Here is a 25,650-nt window from a genome sequence, read left to right on the forward strand (position 1 = left end):
ATGAATTGTAATTTAATTAGAAGCTCTTGACTTACACTTTTGCAGTTTTATACAGTCAAGACAAAATTAGAAGTCTGAATTTTATATTATTGGCAAAGCTATCTTTAGCATGTATGAAAGGATGACTGATCCAGTTGTAAAATATACAATAGAAAACAGATCTATGGAATAATAGCCTCCACATGGAAATAAATTTTATGTGTAGAAATAGAGTTTGGTGCATACTAAAAAAAAAGTTAGGTTTCTTATAGTTACTGTGTTATTTTTTAGTGTCTTTTAAGAACTTAAAGGCCCAAATGACCCTAGACAGCAGTCTAGAAATTCTTTCTATAAGTAGAACTTTTGAAATAGAATCAGATTTAGGGAACAGAACCTTCTATTTTTGAAGCCTTATACAATGGGATATGAAGTCCAGGAAATGAAAAAAAAAATCCTTTATGGTTGGTGGGAAAAAACAAAGAGGTATAGGATCTCTGTGTTTTAATTCGTATAATTTCAAAATGACCCCAAATTATGTTATCTTCAATAAATCTTGCTGTAGTCTACCTGTTCTGTTCTTCAAAACTCTGGCCTCAGGGGTGGCTCAGTGGTAGAGCATTGTTCACATCCCCAGTTAAAAGGACTATGTAGCATTGATGTGAAAGACATTGATCTGAGACCTTGAAAAGCAGCTGTCAGAGCAGATGGTACTGACCATCATAGACGAATGTTCCGACTTAGTATAAGGCAGAGCAACCATGGGGCCTACCCAGAGCAACCATGGGGCCCCAGACAAAGACTCCACTTGAGCTCCCCATATGACCCTGATACAAACGAAATATCATAACAAAACAAATCACTTGGCTGGCTGTTACTATTTATCTATAATAATAAACGGACCCACATGTCCATTTGTCTGTCAATTTGTGGCAGGCATAACTTATCAGAAAATGATACTAGGGCCAATTCTTCACTAGCACTTTCTCCATCCTCGGGCTTCTGCTTTCCCCAGCTCAAGTGATCAATTCACCACCAGTTGCTGCGCGGGTGCATTTCGATCCATGACTCCCTCCAATTTCCCTTGCAGCTTCCTGTTCTTGTTTTTTGGAAATCTGGAAGCTGCTAGGGAAATTGGAGGGAGCTGTGGCTCAAAATGCACCAGTGCAATAACTGGTGGGGAACTGATTGCTTCAATTTGCTTGAGCCAGGGAACGCAGAAGCCCAGGTGAGGAGCTAGTGAGGAATCATTCTAGGAATCTCAAAATTGGCCATCAGCTTCAGGATAATTGTGGAAGTTCCAGAGCCAAAAATGAAAGGAATTAAAATAGCCAGGTCCCTATTATCTCCAGACCCCTGCCATGCTATTTGCAATGGAAGCCAAGCCAAGCTTCTCATTTAATACCACTAAGGCAGATTAATGTTCTGTTATCATGCTTGTAAAGTATACGTGTGGGAGGGGGGGGGGAGGAAGCATCATTTTTAAAAAACTAACAGATTATGGAAAATATTAACCGCCCCTTTTGTTTATAATATTAGCAAAGGTTTACTACTATACTGCTATTAAATATTTTCTAAGTTGCCAACCAGGATTGGTGAGCAGGAGTTGAGACTAAGATTGAAAAATGGGTATGGGGAGGAGAGAAGAAAAATAAAAATTAGGGATAGAGGAATGGCAAATAATGAAATCAAAAGAGCAAACTGAAGGAGGAAAAAAGTGTGGAAAACAGAATAAATAAGGAAAATAGACAGAAAAGTTTTTCTGGTTTGCAAGATCTTGCTGTGCAGACAAAATTAAGGAGCTCAGTGGAGCTAAAGGAAAAGGGAAACCAGCAACTGATAGGGATAACAACCTTATTATGAAGACCTACTTGGATCAAGGTTTAAGTTTGTTTTAAGGTAACTGAAGTCTTTGACCATACAACACCACCAGTACCGCTAGCAGTGATACTTGGAAACTGGTGGTAATACTGTATAATGCAAAAGGTATCTTTGATATTCCAGTGTCTATGTAAGATCACCATCAGTTCTATTCTGTCTTGTTTAGAGTCCTAATGTTTGCACTCATCATTGTTCAGAAATACTTTATCTTTATTTAAAATGTCACCTTCTAATGATTGTAAAAGATGCAATCAGATTTCCATTTAATAACTATTTCAAATGACTCAATTAATTATCTGCAGCCCTCTCTCTTTTCATTACTATTCATACCACACCAAATTCTGTTTTCATTTTCAGTTTTACAAAGTTGTATCATGGGTTTGTCTTTTTATGATGTAACCCACCCTGAGCCTGTTCTACAGGAAGGGTGGGCTAAAAATAAAATAAGTATAAATAAATAAATAAAAAGGATTGGGGGGGAGCAGGGCAATCTTCGCCACGAAACAGATTCTTTTCCAGAAGATATCTACAATTAGTCATCTCAGTAAAAAGATTTTGTCTTTTTATATGTTTGGTATCATTCTTGAAAATTCTACATCAAATGTGAATTTCTATAGCAAGCAAACAATATTGATCAGCCCCCCTCCCCAAAGGAGTTCAACTGCAGCACAAGCAACTATTGAACTTGAAAGGAAGTTGGACAAAACCATAAAAACAGAGTTTGGAGACCTCATACTGATAGCATTTCTTTATCCTATTGACTGTTCATAAAACCTATAAGCCATCCTTCCCACAGGGTTTTTGTAATGCTACATGTGAACAGTTTCAGTGGGATTATAGATGGTATTTCTTGTTTACTGCAAAGTTAATATGTGCCTTCCGTAGGAAAATGCAGAAGGTCAGTACACGAAATATGGCATAGAGAATACAGAAAGAAGAATAAAGAGATATTTTGTACAATTCAAAAAAGTATGTTTAAATTGGATTAGATCATCTAATCCAAGGGTCACAGTTCTTTCCTGTGTTCCCCTCTCATCAGCAGTCTCTTCTGAAGCCCCAGGAAAGTTGATTCCCAGGGCTGTGAGTCCTACATTGGCCCTTTATGTATACACAGTTTACTCCAGAGAATCTCAGCAGTCAAGCCTTTAAGCTTGACTTTGGATCTGTGTGCCTGCTGTATGCTCCATTATTTTTTTCCTCTGGTGTTTTTCTGTGTATTTATTCTGCAGCTGCAACCAAAAACTGACACTTTGTGCTAACTGGGATGGGAACATCACTTGTGATGTGTTGGGGTCAGTGTCCAGATTGTTTTTTAATGTATGCAATTTTCCTTTTGCAACTGTGCAGTAGCATCCAGCAAGCACCCTCTATTTAAATCTTCATGGTGGCACAATGATAAGGAATACGCTTTACATACACATGAACACGCAAAACACATGTAAGAACACACAGACCCAGGGTGGATTTATGACACTGTCAACTTCTGATTAGAAATAAACCACTTAATTATTCTGCCTAATTGACATATATGTGAGGTGAGCTCTGCTTCAAGAAAGTTTATGTTGGAAAACATTTTGTTACTTGTTAAGGTACCACTGGACTTCTCATTGAAATTGCCTCCTAGATTAACAATCACCACCTCATCAGCTGTAGAAAAAAGCTGCTGCTCAACGCATGTGCCCAGAGATATGAGAATGTATTCCTCCAACCCCAGTGCCATCACTGAGAAACCTGTGAAGTACTTAATCCTGCTTCCCACAATATGTTTGTAAATGTGCTTTTTCTGCACTTGTTGCATTAAAATGTAAATACCAAAACAAGTCAGATATGGAACCAGATGTTAGGCTATTGCATGTTTTTCCTCCCCACAAAAGAGCAACAACCAACATTAAGGGAAAGAATAATTAACAGGTTAGTCAGGAATCAAGTGAACACTTACTTTTGCGAAGGTCTGCAAAACATCTAGGCCAGGTGGCAACTGAGAAGAATCTTGGATCTCTACCTTCAAATACAGCTGCAATGCCCTTGTGAGATACCCAAGACCTTCTTTCATTTCTTCACTTAACTTTTCAAAATCTTAAGGGAGATAATATACAACAAGGCATTAACAAAATATTCTGCCAACATCTTTGAACTCTCTAGTGGCAGCTTTGTAGTCTGTTTCCATTCCTCGAATAAAGGGGGACACAGCACTATATTTTTGACAGCTGCCTCTCACCACCAAATCATACAAATGTTATGTGAATGAAAGATCAAAAGCCCTTAACTAAAATAGATGTGCAAGGAGATGTGTATATAGCGTCAAACTGGGAAAACCAGCCAGCTGAATACATTTAGCTATAAGAACAATATTTGATATTCTTCAAAATATCTTCCTCATTGATGAATGATACTGATTTCTCTCTTCAAATCAGTTCTCAGACAATACAGAAGTAAAATACATGTTTAATTTAACAGCATAACATTCGTAATCAGGATAGCACCTTGTAGAGCAGGGATCCCCAATGTGATGCCCATGGGCAGCATGGCGCCTGCTGATACTTTTTCCGATGCGGCGTCCATCAAGTGTTTTCAGAAAGTGGCCATGGCCAGATGGTCTTTTTTCTCAGCAGGGCTTTTGATTACCCTTTGGATATCTGATTGGTCATGTAGATTTTTAAAAAGTTGCTCTGGCAGCAGCAGCCACCACAGCAAAAGGATTTCACTGAAGACAAGCAAGGAGAAGGAGGAGAAGTCTCAGAGCAGCTTACAATCTTCCTTCCCTTCCCCTCCCCACAACAGACACTCTGTGAAATAGGTGGGGCTGAGAGAGCTCTCTCACAACTGCTCTTGAGAGGCACAGCTCTGAGAGAGTTGTGACTGACCCAAGGTCATACCAGCAGGTGCATGTGAAGGAGTGGGGAATCAAACCCGGTTCTCCCAGATTAGAGTTCACACATTTAACCACTACACCAAATGGAATGTAAGAAAATATTAAATGTTGAGTAGTTATTAGTAGAGTTGTGTATGACCTTGCTCCCTGAGACTTTGTGGGTGACTCTGCCTCTTGTGACTCTGCCGTTTTGTGGTTGTGCCTGCCACCCTGTGTCAGAATTCCAAAGGTGCCCACAAACTCAAAAAGGCTGCAGGCACCTGTTGTAGTTTTAGCCTTAGTTGATATAATTCAAATCAAATGCAGAATTCGTACATAGACTTTCAAATTAGTGAATCCCACAAGTTAAGGAAAGATAATTGCAGAGAGGTAACTATATAACATTGTTGCAGTGAACTTAAACAGGAGTTCAGAGTCACTTTAAGACTAACCAGTAACAAAATGTCATCCAGCATTACCCTTCATGAGTTAGAGATTTCTTTGTCAGAAGTATCTAATGAAGCAATCTATCTCCTTCCCCAAAATCTGCCCCCCCCAGATCTCTTGGAATTTCCAAACTGGAGTTAGCAACTCTCTTATGCTGGAATAAAATGTGTTAGCCTTATAAGTGCCACTGGACTCCCATTTCTTTAACAAATATGCAATATCCTGGCTCTCCCAAGGATCTCTTTTTAATTTAAAAAAAAATTACATTTGCCACCTTCCATTTTCTGCAATGGAGGCTAATTATCTGAACTGGAATTCAGCCAGGATGTCAGAATTAACCATTGCTGGGAGAGGGGGCAAAAGAAGAAAGAACTGAAATGAAATCACATAAATGAATTGCTTTAATTTTCAGGCTTTCAAAAATTAAAGTTGTTCCATTCCCTTTTTCTCAAAGATGAAACACAATGAAAAGTGTAGCTATGAATAGTGCATGTAGACCATTTCAAATGTGATACTAAAAGCACCTTTGAGCCTCTTTCTTGCAATCTGTGCACATGTTTAAATGTTTTTAATCAGGACAAAAGCAGAAGAGAACAATTTTAAAAGTACATGTACATTATTATCAATGAGGTGAAGTGGAAGAGAATGGTAAATTAATACACATAAACCTTTATGTTTTGCTGAATTTATAAAGCATGTCTATAAAGATAGTACATAGGAAGATTCATACCACTGTAGCTTCCAGAAGCCTGTACCACCTACAAAACATAATGGACTCTACATTTACAAAGTGCTTGGCAAAATAAAGTAACGGAAGTGCTACCAGTGTATAATGCCAACTCTATTTGCTCCCAGCATGGTTATTCAATATCTGTTTTGTACCACCAGTTATTATATACTCCAGTTTTACTGACCCCCACTAATACTTTACATTTGTCCTTAGAAAGAAGCAGTGACACAATGCATACCAAAAGAGACAGACATTGTTCACTTCACAAAAATAAATAAATTAGCATCTACTTACTTGACTGAAGATCAGAGAACGAGTAAAGCTCCTCGGATGGGCACACTGATTGTCTTAGCTATTGAGAACACAAAAATAGCAAGGATAAGCATGAAATAAACAAATTGTTATAAGAAATTTAAAATAAACTCAGCTAATCCCAACGCTGTACCCTTGTGCAAAAATAAATATACATTACTAAAGACATCTGTGCAGAAAGTAAATATACATTACTAAAGACATTGTTCACTTCACATTTTTGAAGATAATGACCCTTTCTACATGGGTTATCTGCCCCAAGTTCATTGCTGTTGGGAAGCAAAACATTTTCCCACCTTCCCAAAATGTCATGGTGTATTAATGCACTTGTGCAGCTTCTGAGGTTTCCCTGTATTTTCCTCCAATCTTTTTCAAACATCTCTTATTGAGGAATCTTAGAAAAGATCACAGTAAAGCTTGGATGGCTGCTGTGTTGGTGGGAAAGTGTTATTTTCCCACGCGTATGGCAGCCATTTACCCAGTGGCCATTTTCTTTACTCACTACACAGGAACCTTTTTATACCAGTATGTACAACTGGTTCTCTGAGTTCCCAGCTTCCACTTAAAAAAAAAAATGTCTCTAGCCTTTTCCAGCGCAGAGATATTGGGGAAAGGCATATCTCTGTAATGTAAGAGACTTACTCTTTTTAATGAAAACTGTTTTAATAAAATTCAGAGAACTGTTAGACATATAACATTATAGCAATATAACTGTATTCAACTGCTGATTTTTTAAAAAAAAATTGAAAAGGCTCCAGTGGCCTCAGGGAGGAAGAATAGCCGCTGCTGGGGGAACAGGGCAAGAAATCTGTAGGAAAAACTACTGTGGAGAAGCTCTATTGCTATCTGTCTGTACTGGCAGACACATCAGCAACAGAGAATCCTCCGCTGATAAGGTTTTCAAACATGATATTGCAAGCTACTTTATGTTCTTGATTTCATACCTGTTCTGCAAAAGTACTTCATCTATTTCTCCTCTTTGGAAAGAAGGAATCATTTTTATTGTTTCTTATTGAATGAATGAATTTATTTATAATGGTCATAGACCAGCAAGTATAATTTTTAAAACATCAATGATAAATCTAGCAAAAATTCAGATGGTTTTTACAATTTTTTTTTCTTTTTAATTCTCAATTTAAGGTATTTTTTTTACTACTACACTGCATTTGTGAGATTTAAGAATTTGTTATTTAAAAGCTCACTTTGAAATGAGCATTAGTGGACCAGTTTTCTAGAAAGATTTAGCTGTGAAAGTTTCAGAACTACGGAGAAAACAAAATTTCAGAAATAGTATCAGCCTAAGAACATGTTGCACAAAGCCCTAAAAACATTTAAGAGCACCATTTTGAGCCATTACAATATTCAGAACATTACAATATTCAGGAGGTGGAAGACTAGTGGGCCTCCTCGAGATCCTCAGAGGCAGGACAGGGGAAGAGAGGAAACAAAGAGGGAGAGACAGATCATAGCTGCACTCAGAGATAGCTGGCACATCTCAGAGAGGCCTGAGAGGAACAGAACAGAGCAGAGCAGCTCTGATAAGCTGAGACAGCTGGAGAAGTTGCTAAGAATTTCTGCGTTTTGAAAGACTTCATTCTGAGGCTTGGGTGACTGCTGAAAAGGCTGAGTTGCGATAGCTGGGGAACTGCTGTACGTTTGGGTGAGTGGGCTAAAGGTGAAAGTGATTGATTGATTGATTGATTGATTGAGAGTAATTGTTGATGATTGCTTAGGAGTGGTCTGCTCCACCCTCTTTGCATTTTAAGCTGCGCCTTGCCAAAGGCCGAGAGCTAAAGGGCTCTTGGCCTGTGGCTCTTTGCCTGGGGGCTTCCTAAGGACCAGGAACCCAGATCCCTGATTTCCTTGTTCTCCCAATAAGGTAAGTTGACCTTCCAGAAGGGGAGCCACGTAAACAACAGCATTTAAAGAGGACTGTATATTTAATATATATATCATGAAGGTAGAATGCCAGCAGGGGGGTGGGGGCTTTCCAGTGTTTTGCACTGAGTGTCACATGTATGACTATCTGCCCACAGGACAGAAGTCTTGGGTGTGTGCTCGATGCAAGGAGCTCCTGGTCCTCAGGGAACGAGTTCGTACCCTTGAGGCCGAGGTGACTGCCCTGGAGAAGCAGAGACGGTCAGTTAGGCAATTGGGGAAGACTCTTGGGGGCGTATTAGATGAGCCCCACTCTGAATGTGGCAGCCCCGTTGCTGCCAGAGAGCGTGAGGGTCTAGAGGGAACAGGGCACCTTGCTGAGGATAAGGGGAATGCGCCCTCAGAAGGGACCTCTTCTTCGGTTGGTGAGCAGGTATCCTTTCGCGCCAAGGAACCATCCCTGGGCAGGGGGGGTCTTGGTAGTTGGTGATTCGATCCTTAGGCAAGTAGACAGCTGGGTGGCGAAACCGCGTATTGACCGTATGGTGACTTGCCTGCCTGGTGCGAAGGTAGCGGACATTACGCGTGTAGTAGATAGGCTGATAGACAGTGCTGGGGAGGAGCCTGTGGTCATGGTGCATGTTGGCACCAACGATGTGGGGAAATGAAGTCGTGAGGTCCTGGAGGAGAAATTTAGGCTGCTAGGTGGGAGACTTAAGGCCAGGACCTCCAAGGTGGCCTTCTCGGAAGTGCTACCTGTTCCACGTGCAGGGCAGGAGAGACAGGCACAAATTAGAAGTCTCAATGTGTGGATGAGACGATGGTGTAAGGAGGAAGGGTTTAAGTTTGTTAGGCACTGGGATGCTTTCTGGAACAAGCCGGAGCTGTACAAAAGAGACAGTCTCCACTTGTCTCCGGATGGAACCAGGCTGCTGGCGCTTAAAATCAAAAAGGTGGCAGAGCAGTTTTTAAACTAAATCTTGGGGGAAAGCCGACAGGAGATGGAATGTCTCTGGTTCGGGAGGACTCGTCTCAAAGAGATGAAGGGTTGGCTTCTATTTTTCTACCGAGTAACGGATCAGAGTTGTCCACTGTGATGGTGACAAACAGTATGGACTGTCTGCTAGAGTCTCGAGGCGGCAGGAGAGAGGTGGCGGGCCTAGCTTGCTTGGGAAATTATAAATGTTTGTATGCAAATGCTAGAAGTGTCCGAAGTAAAATTGGTGAATTGGAATGTTTAGTGTTGGGAGAAAACATAGACATTGTGGGAATTTCAGAAACTTGGTGGAATGAGGAGAATCAGTGGGACACGGTGATTCCTGGATATAAGTTATATCGGAAGGATAGGGAGGGAAGGGTTGGAGGTGGGGTGGCTCTGTATGTCAGAGAGGATATACGGTCCAGTAAGACTGAGGTCAGAGAATTAGATTCCCTTTTAGAAATGCTTTGGGTTGAAATAGAGGGCCCAAAAGGAAATTTAACTATGGGAGTTTGTTATCGCCCACCAAATCAAAAGAGAGAGGACGATTATAATATGATGGAGGGATTAAAGATAGCGGCTAAACGTAAAAACTGTGTCGTAATAGGTGATTTTAACTACCCGCAGATTGATTGGGTCAATATGTGTTCTGGTCGAGAGAAAGAGATTGAGTTTCTTGATGCTCTCAATGACTGTGCTATGGAGCAGATGGTCTCAGAACCTACCAGGGGTGGGGCGATCCTGGATCTGGTCCTAAGTAATGCCCAAGACTTGGTGAGAGACGTAAAAGTGATTGCGCCGCTTGGGAACAGTGACCATAATGTTATTGATTTCACCATTTGTATAAATAGGGAGTTGCCCAAAAAGACTGCCACAACCACATTTAACTTTAAAAGGGGTAAATTCTCTGAGATGAGGAGGCATGTGAGGAGGAAACTGAAAGGAAAGGTAAATACGGTCAAAACCCTTGGGGAAGCTTGGAGACTATTTAAAACTATAATCCTAGAAGCTCAGATAAAATACATACCACAAGTTAGGAAAGGCACAAACAGGTATAAGAAGAGGCCAGCATGGTTAACAAACAAAGTAATGGAAGCTGTAAAAGGTAAGAAGGACTCCTTTAAGCGGTGGAAAACCAGTCCAAGTGAGATTAATAAAAGGGAACACAGGCAGTGGCAAATCAAATGCAAGACTGTGATCAGGCAGGCAAAAAGGGACTATGAGGAGCATATTGCAAAAAACATAAAGACCAACAATAAAAATTTCTTCAAATATATTAGAAGTAGGAAACCAGCCAGGGAAGCAGTGGGGCCCTTGGATGACCATGGGGTAAAAGGATTACTGAAGGAGGATGGGGAAATGGCCGAGAAGCTGAATGCATTTTTTGCCTCCGTCTTCACCGTGGAAGATGAGAAGTGTTTGCCCGCCCCAGAACCACTAATATTGGAAGGGGTGTTGAAAGACCTGAGTCAGATTGAGGTGACAAAAGAGGAGGTCCTACAACTGATAGACAAATTAAAAACTAATAAGTCACCGGGTCCGGATGGCATACATCCGAGAGTTCTGAAAGAACTCAAAGTTGAACTTGTGGATCTTCTAACAAAAATCTGTAATCTTTCATTGAAATCTGCCTCCGTTCCTGAGGACTGGAAGGTAGCAAATGTCACACCCATCTTTAAAAAGGGTTCCAGAGGAGATCCGGGAAATTACAGGCCAGTCAGTCTGACTTCAATACCGGGAAAGTTGGTAGAAACCATTATCAAGGACAGAATGAGTAGGCACATTATGAACACGGGTTATTGAGGAAGACTCAGCATGGGTTCTGCAAGGGAAGATCTTGCCTCACTAACCTGTTACATTTCTTTGAGGGGGTGAACAAACATGTGGACAAAGGAGACCCGATAGATGTTGTTTACCTTGACTTCCAGAAAGCTTTTGATAAAGTTCCTCATCAAAGGCTCCTTAGAAAGCTTGAGAGTCATGGAGTAAAAGGACAGGTCCTCTTGTGGATCAAAAACTGGCTGAGTAATAGGAAGCAGAGAGTGAGTATAAATGGGCAGTCTTCGCAGTGGAGGACGGTAAGCAGTGGGGTGCCGCAGGGCTCGGTACTGGGTCCCATCCTCTTTAACTTGTTCATAAATGATTTAGAGTTGGGAGTGAGCAGTGAAGTGGCCAAATTTGCGGATGACACTAAATTGTTCAGGGTGGTGAGAACCAGAGAGGATTGTGAGGAACTCCAAAGGGATCTGTTGAGGCTGGGTGAGTGGGCGTCAACGTGGCAGATGCGGTTCAATGTGGCCAAGTGCAAAGTAATGCACATTGGGGCCAAGAATCCCAGCTACATATACAAGTTGATGGGGTGTGAACTGGCAGAGACAGACCAAGAGAGAGATCTTGGGGTCATGGTAGATAATTCACTGAAAATGTCAAGACAGTGTGCGTTTGCAATAAAAAAGGCCAACGCCATGCTGGGAATTATTAGGAAGGGAATTGAAAACAAATCAGCCAGAGGACTTCCGGAAATATGGCGGAGTGACGCGGGGCTCCTTTCCTTGTCTTAGGAGGGAACCCTGTTTGGGAGGTAACTGAGGGGGTTTCCCGGCTGGGGGACACCTCTTAAGGAGCTGTCAGGGGACGCTCCGAAGCCTGGGGGGCTTTCTGGGCGTGGGCGGGGAACGTAGGTTCCCCGTTCAGTCCCAGTTTTCCTCCTGGCCGCTACCTTCCCAACACCTTTGGTGCCTAACTGTGCCGCCGGAAAGGGAGCCTGGAGAGGCACTGTAATCTCCTCTTAAGTAGACCCTGAAACGTCTTACCTTGGTGGGGTCCTTACGTCTGGAATTGCTGAAGAAGAATGCTGTTGCTGTGATGTGCGGGCGAGCAGTCTGTTTGGAGTGATCTCTGGCGCGGCTTGGGTAGATCCATGGAGGGAGAAGCGGCTGGAAGCGACTAGAAGCGGTGGAAAGGCGTTCGTGTTTGTGAGAGCCAGGAAATATTCGAAGTGCAGAGCCGGGACGGTTTGCTTTGAAGAGGGGGAGTGAAGGGGTAAGAGATACTTTTTATTGTGCCCCTGAGGTCTTCGGCAGCTGTCAAACTGCTTCGGGGGGGTTAGAAACTGGCGTGGTTCGAAGCGGAGCCTTCTAGTAATGGCGGACGTGATTTGAAGCCCTTTTTTCCTTTTGCAAGCGGAGCGTAGGAGCTGTGAAAGCGTCTGGGCGTCTGGAATTTAAGCGGCTGATCCCCCCCCCCCCTCTTCATTTCTTTTAATTTTTCCTGACGTCTGTTCTTGGTTTACTTTTATCTTGTTGAAGGGGTTTTGTTTTGCTTTGTAATTTCATTATTTCCGGGATATCTTGGATCAATCTAAAGAGCAGAGCTGCAGTTCTGAGCAGTTTATCTGCGGCTGCGCTCTGCTGAAGCTCCTGGGTCCTAGTGTTACTATAAATAACAGAAGCTGAGACAGAGACACTAACAGAGACAGTTATAGACCTTATTGGATTTATGACTCTGCCGATGGTGTTTATAGTGACCTTTCAAGATTTTTTAGAAGATAAGAAGACCTGAGAAGGCTAGACCACTGGAAGTACCAGGATTAATTTGGACATTATATTAATGAACAGTGCCTATGAACTTTACTCATGAACTTTGTTGCCAGTTACTAGAACATTAATATTAGATTTTGGGAAGAAGAGTTTGGGGAAAGAAGAGAGAAGAAGACAGAAGAAAGAATATACAAGATAAGATAAGACTGTATTTATAACTTACTGATCATTGTTTTTCCTTCAAAATTGGATCCTTTTTCCTAGTGGGTATGGTACCTATTTGATTAGTTATTTGAGTTTGTTTTACCGCCTTGCCTTGCCTTTCTGGTTTTTTGGGAGGGTGTGATCCTTGGGATTGTTAAATTAGCTCATATCTTTATTATACTGTTTGTGAATATTATTACTGGAGTATTTTGCTGAGGGGTGAGTCACCTTGCTTGTCAACAACTGTTAAAGAGGGTTAAGGTATTGCCCTGAGGCAGTAGACTGCCATGACGGAAACCAAGATTAAAAAATTCTTACAGGGTACCCCCCCGGCTGGGGGAGGTAAAGTAACTCCAGGTTCTGTCAACCAAGATGCCATAGAAAAATTACAGAATACTGTCACTGCCGGCTTTAAAAAGAATCAAGAAGCTCTTGATGAGATGAAAACGGATCTGATGCATCAGATTAAGAGAACTAATGACCAACTGGCAGAATTTCAAAAACAATTGTTAGCTAACACCCAACAGGTGCACGGGCTAACTGCTAAAGTTGAGAGAATGGAAGATCGGGATAGGCAAACAAGTAATATGCTTAGAGAAAACCAAACAGAATTATCAGACTTGGAAGATCGTGTTATGAGACTTGAAATGGAAAAGGCGGCAACCATTCTCCGATTTCAAAATTTACCAGAAGAGAAGGAAGAAGATCTAACTAGTAAGATCACAGAGATTTTAAAAGTCGATGAGGAAGAACTATTGGAAGAAGGTCCAAGAGATATTCTCTGGGCCAAAAGAGTCTCTTCAAGTTATATAAGGAAATTTAAACTTCCTAGGGAGGTCCAGGTAAAATTTGTCCGTCCTGAAACTGCGGAAAGGGTCTTGAGAAAAACAAGAGAGTCTGATATGAACTGGAAAGGAACAAGTATAAAAATTTTGAAAGAAGTACCTTGGAGTGTCCGGCAGCGAAGATTTAAATTTAAGAAATTGTCCAACTGGTTAATTCAACACGAAATACAATTTAGATGGCTTATCCCCCAAGGGTTGTTCTTTACATATCAAACCAAGCGGTACAACATTACCACTGAGGCGAAGATGGAAGAATTCTGGGATGAGTGTGTTAAGCGAGATGGTTCTGAATCAGGAGAAGATCAGGATGGTGCCAGGAAATCTACGGATGAGGATTCCCCCAAAAAGAAGCGAGAGAAGGTTAGAACCAGACTCCAAACTAAGAAAGACTTGCCCAAAATACCTGGTAGTATCGATTCAGCAAAATGAACTCCAAATTAAGAACTAAAATACTCTCTTTAAATGTCAACGGCTTGAATGAACCTGGAAAGAGAAAGAGAATTTTCCAACAATTGAAAAAATCGGGTGCACAAATTACATGTTTGCAAGAGACCCATGTTAGAAGAGACAACGTCAAGTATTTGGAAAACAAGAAATTAGGTACTTTATATTCATCATGTGATTCTCTTAAAAAAAAGAAGGGGGTAGCTATATTCGTATCTCATCATATTAAGTCGAGTTGTTTATATTCGGATGAACAAGGGAGAATCATAATAGTTGAAGTGGAACTAAACGGTCTTAAAACAGTTCTTGGAAACATATACGCTCCTAATGAAAACCAAGAGAAATTCTATCAAGCTTTATACCTTAAACTCAGGGAATTCGACTCAGATAGATAGTGTATCGTTGGAGACTTCAATGCGATATTTGATATTAAAATGGACAAAAAATACGATGACCCGCGGAAAAAGAAGAAAAATCGGAACTTACTACCTCCTTCCTTTTTGAAAATGGCAGAAGAATTAAGTTTGCTGGATGCCTGGAGAACTAAAAACCCGACCACAACGGACTTCACTTTTTATTCTCACGCACATAAATCGTGGTCAAGAATAGATATGTCCTGGATATCCATGAGTATGATATTGTCGGTCAACCAAGCGGATATTCTTCCTCAGTCTTATGCAGATCATAACCCGATTGTGTTGATATTGCAAGAACAGCCAAGAAGTCTTCGATGGTCTCTGAATCTACAAATTTTAAAAGAGGCTCAATTTTTGGATCAAGCCAAGAAAGAGATTCAGGAGTTTTTCAAACTTAACTTGAAAAAAGATACGAAGATTCCAATTATTTGGGATGCATTTAAAGCCTTTTTCAGAGGAATCGCGATTAGATATTCATCGAAGAGGAAGAGAGACCAAAGGAAGGCCTATAATGAACTGATAACAAAACTGAAATACTTTGAGGGACAACAGAAGGCCGGAAACCTTAGGGAGCTACAGGCCAAAATTACCTTCACCCAGCACCAAATAAACACACTCTTGGCAGAAGAAATTGAGAAAAAACTGAAATGGACAAGACAAAATTACTTTGAAAATGCTAACAAAGTGAGTAGATGGTTGGCTTATAAACTGCGAAAGGAGAAGGAGAAGAAGATAATAAAAATGCTGAAGAATGAAGCTAAGGAAGAAGTATTCCAAAATTCTCAAATGAAAGAAATCATTCAAGACTTCTATCGAAATTTATATAAAAAGCAGAAGATTGAATTATCTAAACAAGAAGAGTATATAAAAGGGGTTGCGATGAAACAACTAACAAAAGAACAACAAGCAAATTTGGAGAATCCCATTTCATTACAGGAGATAGTTGATGTAATCAGAACCCAAAAAAGTAACAAGACACCAGGTCCAGATGGACTTCCGATTGAATTTTTTAGAGCCTTCGAAGACTTACTATTGCTGCCTTTCAAGGAAGTAGTGGAGAATGCTTATAATACAGCTGAGATTCCGGATTCCTGGAAAGAAGCTTTAATCACACTTATTCACAAGGAAGGAACCGATCCTTCAGAAATTAAAAACTATAGACCAATCTCGCTCTTGAATAGTGACTATAAGATCTACGCAGCCATATTAGCTAACAGGTTGAAGAAAGTAGTTGCGAGCTTAATCCATGAAGATCAAACTGGATTTGTCCCAGGTAGATTAATGAACCAGAACGTAAGATTGTTATTGAATGCACTTGAATACTACAAAGAATATTCCGATAAAGAATTTGCGGCCATCTTTGTAGACGCAGAAAAGGCCTTTGACAATGTGAACTGGCACTTTATTAAAGCGATATTGACGGCAATTGGCTGTGGTGAAAGATATTCCAGAATGATTGAAGCGATTTATTCTAAGCAGACAGCAAAAGTGAGCTTTAATGGAGTATTGTCTGACTCAATAGAAATTGAACAAGGCACCAGACAGGGGTGCCCATTATCCCCCTTACTTTTTATTCTGACGTTGGAACCGTTAATCAAGAAGATTAGGGAAGATACCCAAATTCAAGGGACCAAAATCAACAACATAGAGTTTAAGATTATGGCGTTCGCAGATGACCTCGTAATTACTTTGGAACACCCCTCCTCATCGATTCTTCCTTTAAAGCAGCGACTAAGTGAGTTTGGAGGAGTATCCGGATTTAGATTGAACGTTGTTAAGACCAAAATTTTAACGAAAAATATGGACAAAAACCAAATTGAAGTATTAGAGCATCTCTCAGGGTTTAAGCACAAAAAGAAGATAAAGTACTTGGGAATCCACTTTACGAGTGATTTAAAGTCATTATATAGAGATAACTATGGGAAAATATTGAAGGAAGTTCGTAATGACTTAACCAACTGGAAAGATCTTCAAATCTCACTTTTAGGTAGAATTGCTACAATTAAAATGAATACTCTTCCGAGGGTTTTATTCCTGTTTCAAACAATTCCAATTATTCTACCTAAATCCTTTTTCCAACAACTCAACTCCATGATTAAGACTTTTATCTGGCAAGGCAAAAAACCTAGAATCAAACTGAAAGTTTTACAAGATAGTAAACTAAGGGGTGGCCTTGCCCTACCTGATTGGAATTTGTATTACAAGGCTTCCTGTATTGCTTGGTTGAGAGTTTGGTGCAAGTTGGATAATAGAAAATTACTGACTATTGAAGGGGCCGGCCTGGGTGAAGGCTGGCATAGCTATATGTGGTATCGTGCTCCGGTTAAAACTGGCCGCTTTTTTAGACATGAAATAAGAAGATCTCTGTACAAGGTTTGGAATGAAATTAAAGATCAATACACATATACTCCCAAGTGGCTCTCTCCGATAGAAGCTCTGACTCATCCAAACTTGTATAATTGGGACAATTTACAAGATTACACTTATTTGTTGAATGACCAGAATGAACTGATTGAGGAGGAGCTTCCTAAGCTAAGTTGGTGGCTTCAGTGTCAAATTAAATCAAGATTTCGTAAGGACAAGGAAAAAGGCTTCACGAATAAGCCGATGGAATTGGATCTTATTTTGGATTCCAAACAGAAGATAATTTCTAAAGTTTATGATTGGCTATTGCAAACTAAGATGCAAGATGAGGTGGTGAAAGAAGCATGGATACGTTGGCTGAAAGATTTTGGTTACAGCATAGATTTGGAAGAATGGGAAAAATTATGGAAACAGAACTTAAAGTTGATTAAGCCAGCAGAATTGAAAGAAAACTTATATAAAATGGTATATAGATGGTACCTTACACCAGACAGGTTGGCTAGAATCTACCCCACGTATTCTGATAAATGTTGGAAATGTCACGAAGCTAAAGGGTCTCTGTTTCATATATGGTGGCAATGTAAAAAGGCTAAAAAATACTGGTCACAGGTTAATATTTGGATTCAAAAAATTTTGGAAGTACAAATTAACCATGTACCGGAACTTTATTTGTTAAATATTTGTAGACAAAACTTACCTCTGTCTAAACTGAAACTGTTGTTGTACATAGTTACTACTGCCAGAATAGCATATGCTAAATATTGGAAAAGTGATAAAACCTCCACTAGGGATGAATTTATTAATAAGTTGCTGGGCGCTGCAGAATCTGATCTAATGTCCGCAAGATTAAGAAATGGTAATGTACAAAAATGTCAAGAGGTTTGGGATCCTGTTTATAAATGGGTTAAAAGTAGTGGCTTTACATTGGAGTAATCATGTTTCGGTTTTTCCTTTGATACTTAAACCTCTCCACCTCCCAGTGGTATGGCTGGGCTTAGTTGCAAATGTTAGTTGTTTGTATGTAGATGTCTTGATGTGATTTGTTAGGAATGTATGATTTTTCCTTTTTTGTTTTGTATGTTATGTCTTTTATTCCTTTTTCTTTGTATGTCTATTTTCTTAATAAAAAATTATTCTCAGAAAAAAAAAGAAAACAAATCAGCCAGTATCATAATGCCTCTGTATAAATCGATGGTGCGGTCTCATTTGGAGTACTGTGTGCAGTTCTGGTCGCCGCACCTCAAAAAGGATATTATAGCATTGGAGAAAGTTCAGAAAAGGGCAACTAAAATGATTAAAGGGCTGGAACACCTTCCCTATGAAGAAAGGTTGAAACGCTTAGGGCTCTTTAGCTTGGAGAAACGTCGACTGAGGGGTGACATGATAGAAGTTTACAAGATAATGCATGGGATGGAGAAAGTAGAGAAAGAAGTACTTTTCTCCCTTTCTCACAATACAAGAACTCATGGGCATTCGATGAAATTGCTGAGCAGACAGGTTAAAACGGATAAAAGGAAGTACTTTTTCACCCAAAGGGTGATTAACATGTGGAATTCACTGCCACAGGAGGTGGTGGCGTCCACAAGCATAGCCACCTTCAAGAAGGGGTTAGATAAAAATATGGAGCAGAGGTCCATCAGTGGCTATTAGCCACAGTGTGTGTGTGTGTGTGTGTGTGTGTGTGTATATATATATATATATATATATGTATATATATATATATATATATATTTGGCCGCTGTGTGACACAGAATGTTGGACTGGATGGGCCATTGGCCTGATCTAACATGGCTTCTCTTATGTTCTTATGTTCTTATGTTCTTAAATTCTGAAGAGGCTCATTCAGCACAAGTACAATTTACTGCTAAATAATACACTGGCTGAGCTTTATAACTTGCTGCTTTTTAAATTTTATTTTGCTCTCTTTCCATCTCCTTTTGCACATTTATCCCAGTGCTAAAGTATGTATGTGGAATAATGCACAAAACAGCTTCCCCAAATATCTGTGTTGGCAAACAAAAAAACCTAAAGTGACTTTTGCATGCATATTAAGACATACACCATATGACCCATGAATATGTATATGGCTGACTTCTCAATATGCCTAGACATATGCTAGCATGGAAAGGACTTCACTACATCAAGTTGGTGTCTAATGAAGTTTCAGTGGCCAGTGGTTCTCCCAGCCTGAACTCTTCCCGGCCCCCACCCACCCACACTGTGATATCAAGCACAACTAGAATTCTTGTAGCCCAATCCTAAACAGTCACAACCTTTTAAATCCATTGACTTCAATGGGTATGGCTCTGTTCAGGACTACACTGGTAGTGATATTGGAAAAATTGACTACAATTTCAACCAAGTCAGGGAATTCTTCATTGTAAAAGTCAATCACAGATAGGATATTTACTTACTAGTTTGAAAATAATTCTGCCAACAAGCCTCACTGAATCTGGGGGAAAGTTCGGATCAATATTCTTAATGCACCTACATTCTCGTTTATGATCTTGCCATGCTTCTTTCTGCAAGTTGAAAAAATAATTATTTTACATTATATGCATTTATTTAATAGCTCAGAGAGATAAGACAAACTAGAGTCAGAAGCTTACAGAACCAAATGGTACCCTGCTTCATGTATCTGGCTCTCGTAAACCCCCAAAAGCTTTGGAGCTTACCATACAGCATTCTGGATTGTGACTTTTAGTTCTATGAAACTGCCCACTGGCCATCTGCATCAGTCTATATTAGTACTGGGTATTGCAACCCTGATCTTAGTCCAATAAAATTAGTAATCCTGTGCTCCAAATATTTACATTCAGCATTAATGTTTACTATACTTTGGCAGCCTTTTATGAAATCTATGGCCTTCTGTGGTTTGTTTGGTTTTTTACACTGCACCAAAATTTCTGATTGAAGTTTTTGGATACAGAGTCACACAGAGATAAATAGGTATATCTAACTATAATAATAACAGAGCATACATTAAGTTTTAAAAAACCTCTATGAATCCAAATTCTCTAATCCTAAAGAAACAGTCATGTCTGTAATCATTAGAATAACATCCTGAATAATGCAGCTGTACTGGCATGTTTTTCCTCCACTAACAAAAAATGTTCTTTGAAGCTAGCATTTATCTGACACTATTCCAAAAATAAATACTGCAAAAGATGTTCAATATGCTAGAAAAGACATCAAAATGATCCACATTGCTAGTAACATCAGCAGAGAGTGATGAAATGTAAAATGCAACATCATACAAATAATGTGTCTCATTCTTGTGATCTTTGTGGTACATTTCACACTAGAAAGGCATTGGCATCACATCTTTATCATCTTATGCCAACTGGAATTCATTCAGAAGTACATAATTATAGACTAGAAATGAAGGGAAACATTCCTGTTGCAGAGACTAGCAAGGCCATACATACTTAAAAGGGAAAAAACCCTATGTATGTGCATGTGATATTCTACTCTACCTAGCTTGGGGAGTTTCCCCACTTCTGCCCACTTCAGCTTAGATAATTTGAGTTTATCTTGTCAGGAGAATAATAAAATCAGGAGAATAATGCCAAGAATTGCTATTCAGTTATCTTCCCCCCCAAAATACTGAGATCCAGTAGGTAGAGAGGGCAAAAAAACAATTGCAGTTTTAAGAAAAATGGAGAAATTGCTTACAAAACGATGGAGAAAGACTAGGTCTAAGAAGGTTATCCATTTTATATCTAGTTCCCTTGTAACTCACCTTATTATAATAAGCTGTGGCCCTTTCTGCTTTTGTGTTTACTACAGCTTTTGCCTCCAACCTCTGTCACTTCAAAAACCTGCTTCCATATTCACTTGTACACTAACCCCACTCTCCCATCGGATTTTGAAATTCCTTCCGCATCCTTTTCCCAGCATTCTGCTGTCACTTCACTGTATCTCCGTAGTTTCCAAGAGTGGTTTTTTTAGAGGAGTATTTCTCCCCCTCCTCCTCTTAACTCGCTTCCAAGCCTTTAAAAGTATTTCTTTAGATTTTTCCCCTCTCCTCCCCTGGCAGGCTAATTGGTCTGTTCTTATTGGTCAGTTTCACACTACACATGTTTTTTGAAATAGAGATTAGGAAAGTAATTGCCTTTGTCTGACTCATTTGCAAGACCATCAAGTTAGCTTCGTTAGTTAAGATGCTGAGCTATTCCATGCAAGTTTGATTCTTCCTTGAGTTTCCTTTTAAATTGACTCTGACCACAAACTTTTCAAACGTGAGAATATGCCACAAAACCTACTTTGTGGCAGCAGCAGCCTCTTCCCCTTTTATAATCTCATTTTTAAATAACAATGGGGGCAACTCAGGCTGCAAAGCACTGACGTCTCCACCTCCCCCTTCTCTCACTAAATTCTTAAAGCAGTGTCTGCCAGTGTGTTTTTTTCTCCAGCAAACTCCTTGACTACTGTTGGGGGGGAGGGACAGTAATGGTGATTCCACAGTAAATTCTAGGGTTGCCAAGTCCAATTCAAGAAATATCTGGGGACTTTGGGGTTGGAGTCAGGAGACTTTGGGGGTGGATTCAGGAGACTTTGGGGGTAGAGCCAGGAGCAGGGCTGTGACAAGTATAATTGAACTCTAAAGGGAGTTCTGGCCATCACATTTATAGGGACCACACATCTTTTTAAATGCCTTCCTTCCATAGGAAATAATGAAGGATAGGGCACCTTTGTTGGGGGCTCATAGAATTGGACCCCTGGTCCAATCTTTTTGAAACTTGGGGGTATTTTGGGGAGAGGCACTGGATACTATGCTGAAAATTTGGTACCTCTACCTAAAACAACAGCCCCTCCAGAGCCCCAGATACCCACGGATCAATTCTCCATTATTTCCTATAGGAATAAGTCTCCATAGGTAATAATGGAGTGCCCAGCAGACATTTCCCTCCCCTCCCCTTGCTTTCTGATGACCTTGAAGCCTCCAAACTGGGGGAACCCCTGCCCCCACCTGGGGATTGGCAACCCTAGTAAATTCAGCTGGAAGAATCTCCTATTTCAAAAGGCACGCCCAGTGTGAAACTAACCAATCCAGAGAGACCAGTTCCAGAACATTACCCAGGTTTTCTCATTGGTATGTAGATACCAATAGAATTCTTAATAGAAATCGGAGAGAGAGAGAAAGATGTAGAATGCAGGCACAGCATTCGAAGTAAACCCAACCGGCTTGACTTCAGTGAAAATCAGAAGTAAGCTGTGTATGCAGAATGGACCTGCATCAGCTAGATATGTGAAATCTAAGGAAAAAGAGCAAGGCTTGGCTCACAAAAGACTACTCAGAATGTTAAATCCCGAAGATCAGTTTAAAACAAACAGCATTACACTGGAGACAAAAAATTAATTCTTCATTACAGTTTTTGAAAAACAAATTACAGTGAGTTCTATATTTATATTTATAGGAGTGTTAGTTCTATATTTGTATCATGCATGCAAAGTATTACTGAAATTCTAAGGCTATAACTCAGGTGTTTATATACAAGGGCCCAGAAATCATGGAATAGTCTGGATATTTGACATTTTTAAAATACATGATATGACAGCCCCATCCACTTTCCTCCCTCAGAGACAGGATTTTCCTTCCATTTTCCTTTCCCTTTACTGACTGAGCTGCCCCTTCGCTGATGAACTCTGGCTATCCCACCCTGGCTGTCTCAGCATGATGTTTTGCCTATTGACTCAGCCCAGGAACCTGAGGAAAGGATAGGGAGTCTCCTTCAATGTAAGTAACTTAAATGGCGCTCGGAGAATTTTGTCAAAAATAATAAAATATTTTATTCAACATAGAGAGGAAAGGTCAGGTAAAATCAGGGGCTGAAAGTTCTGAGGTAACTCAATATAGATAATTCTGAGGTAAAATTAGTACATGCACAGACTTTAGTTCTTATGCTTAAGGCTAATGAGAGTTTCTAATGCTATTCACAGTTACTTAAATCTTTATGTTGTGAGGCTTTTGTTCTAGTGTTTTCCCCAAACACTCCAGTACTCTTTCTTTGAGTATTATCTAATTCTAAGGCTGGAACAGTCTTTCCAGTACCCAGACCCGTTCTCTTGAAACACCAGTACTCATCTCAAGTTTGGAGACTCTTAAGGTCTCCAAAGGCAGTTTCTAACCACACCAGGACTGATTCCGCATTTGGCGTTTGCCTCCCTTTCGCTCCAAGGTTGTTCCATGCAGGTGTGATTGCCCAATTCCACACTAGAGGATTTCTCCCGGATTCAATTCCCAATCTGTTCCGTGTGTTCTGATTCCGCATTACTGCTGCTCTCGGAGTTTCCTCCACAATCGTAGCAATTTCCCCCTCCCTCATAAGTTTCCCCCTTTTTTTTTTAACACGCATGCGGGTTCGCATTACAACGCGATCATCTTTGTTTGCATTACAATGTAATGCCAGAGGCATAATACTAGCAAAGTCACATGTTTTCCTTTCGCCTTGCCATTGGCAGGTTATCTAAGCCCCGGGAAATCTGAGTCGGCAATCCACCATTTTTATCCACACACGTTGAATGTTAAGCACACAGTTTTCCATTAAAAGCTATAACAAATTACAAACAGATGCATGAAGGTGGAGTGGGGAGATTTATGCAGAGGGGTTAAGGGAGAAAGTTTCCCCAACCTATCAAAAATATAAACCTATAAACATAATCAAATTCCCGTTCCCATTTGAGGCCATACGGGGGGGGGGGGGGGGATCGATAAAGGTGGCAATCGCGCATCTTTAAAGTAGTTCGTGTAACATCACTATTTATTTAGTTGCGTTGTAACGATCTTATTTGGAAAAAAAATTATAATAGTCAGGAGTGATTTTAATCGGAGGCGGGAAGAAAGTAATCACAATGCAATGACACATTATCAAAATCACGTGGAATACCATAAAGAATGGGGGTGGGTGGAAGCAAGGGATATATTCAGTAAAAGAAAATCGTGTTACATCGGTATATATTTTTCGTGTTGCAACGCGAAATGTGATTTGTTTAAAAAAATTACTTTATTTCAGGAAAATATTGGATAATTTTCAAAGGGAGTAAAATTAAGGAAGTATGACAAAATAACTGGGCGGAATCATGGGTGTGGAGTTATGTGGGTGTGTTCTACTGATGCGAGAGGTTTGACAGCGCATTGGCGTGAGTTCCGCACATAAATTTCGAGTCCCGAAACTGCATCAAAAATAAACTCGCATTTTGCCGATCTCCTAAATGCGGGCGACACCGCTTTGGCGGCAGGTCAAACTGCTGCCCTGGGTCAAGATATGCGGAAACCAACATCTGCCCCCGGGGGAAACACAACGCCAGAGCCAGCGCAAAGGCTAATGCAGAATCAGCCCAGGGACCTCTATACTCTTCAGAGCCAACTTCCTATTTGAATGGGTAGGGAAATTCTCTTCTCACTAGAAGATCTATCCCCTTTCTTTGGCCTGAATGGGAGTCTTTACCAACTTCCCAAACTCCCTTACCAACTTTCCCCCAGTTCTCCATCTGTGTTAAACTGTTCTCTGCTAAGGCTGAAATCTGACTGTCTCCTCAGCATGCAGGTCTCAAGTCTTTCTCTGCTCAGATGATGCTCACCAATCAGATTGCTTATAGAAGCCTGTCACTCAAGGTTCTCTGTTTCTGTGAAGAATTAATCCTTCACTGTCCTTTACTCTGAAGAAGTGAGCAATGACTCGTGAAAGCTCATACCCTACCACAAACTTTGTTAGTCTTTAAGGTGCTGCTGGGCTCTTACTCTTTTCTACTCCTTTACTCAATTTGTATAGCACTTCTAAGCTTATAAAAAGTGGTCGCACATGGTGACAATTTGATAGCCACAATTGATTTTATAGATTTTAAGAAAATTTAATAATTAATGACAGCAGAGTAAATGCATAGTTAAAAATTTTAAATCTTTGTTTTATTACCTGACATTGTATATCGCAGTATCTTGCAACTTTGCACTGAGAACACCTCAGCAGTCGGTCTTTCCTGTGGGGGGGCAGGGTAGAGAAAACAAATTAAATATTTTCTACATCAGAGTAAAATAAATCACACATTAATGAATTCAAACTTCTGCTTTTTAGGAATGGGTGAAGAGACTTCATAACACACATCCTACATGCTTTGGAGCTTACCATATAGCATTCTGGATTGTGGCTTTTAGTTCTACAAAACTGTGTTCTCAGCAACTTCTAACAAAAGCTAATAAAAAAACCTTAATGCTAGGTTGAAAATTGCAGAGAGAGTTGTTGCTGCAATGTGTCTGTAAATAATATCATTGTTATAAACTGTGATGAATGGGATAAGAAAAAGAAGAAATTAAAGTGTAGGTGATAAAAAATATGTCCTTGAATATTTACAATGCCATTTTTACAGGTTGGTGACTATAAAGGTAATTATCTTTCAGAAAATCTAACTGAAAAGAAGCTAGTCCCTTGTGGCTGATGAACAGATACCCACAAATTAAAAGAAACCCAGTTTGATGAGGATTAGATATTATTAAACCATAGAATCATACGAGTTGGAAGAGACCTCCAGGGTAATCGAGTCCAACCTCCTTCACAATGCAGGAAATTCACAAATATCTCCCCACACACACACTGACCCCCTGTTTCATGCCCAGAAGATGGCAAAAACCTCCAAGATCCCTGACTAAACTGGCCTGGAGAAATATTGCTGGCTGACTCTAAAATGGTGAACAGCATTTCCCTGGGTGTGTAAGAAAGGCTACGAGAACTAAGCACTGATGAAACCCTTCCTGCCCTCCCTCTCACGATCTGTCTAAGTTCACAG

General features: G+C 40.2%; 1 protein-coding gene across 1 annotated transcript in view; it reads right to left on the minus strand.

Moving 5' to 3' along the window:
• SMYD3 (SET and MYND domain containing 3) overlaps positions 1–25,650 on the minus strand; it is a 706,638-nt gene that overhangs the window by 594,866 nt on the left and 86,122 nt on the right. Inside the window, exons 2-5 of the mRNA XM_060243806.1 lie at positions 24,783–24,846; positions 19,281–19,388; positions 6,180–6,237; positions 3,797–3,933 (exon numbers count right to left, since the gene is read on the minus strand). Coding sequence (XP_060099789.1) covers positions 3,797–3,933; positions 6,180–6,237; positions 19,281–19,388; positions 24,783–24,846 — 367 coding nt within the window. The remainder of the gene's footprint in view (positions 1–3,796; positions 3,934–6,179; positions 6,238–19,280; positions 19,389–24,782; positions 24,847–25,650) is intronic.

Source organism: Heteronotia binoei, chromosome 1 (assembly GCF_032191835.1).
Source record: "Heteronotia binoei isolate CCM8104 ecotype False Entrance Well chromosome 1, APGP_CSIRO_Hbin_v1, whole genome shotgun sequence".
Classification (NCBI taxonomy): Eukaryota; Metazoa; Chordata; class Lepidosauria; order Squamata; family Gekkonidae; genus Heteronotia; species Heteronotia binoei.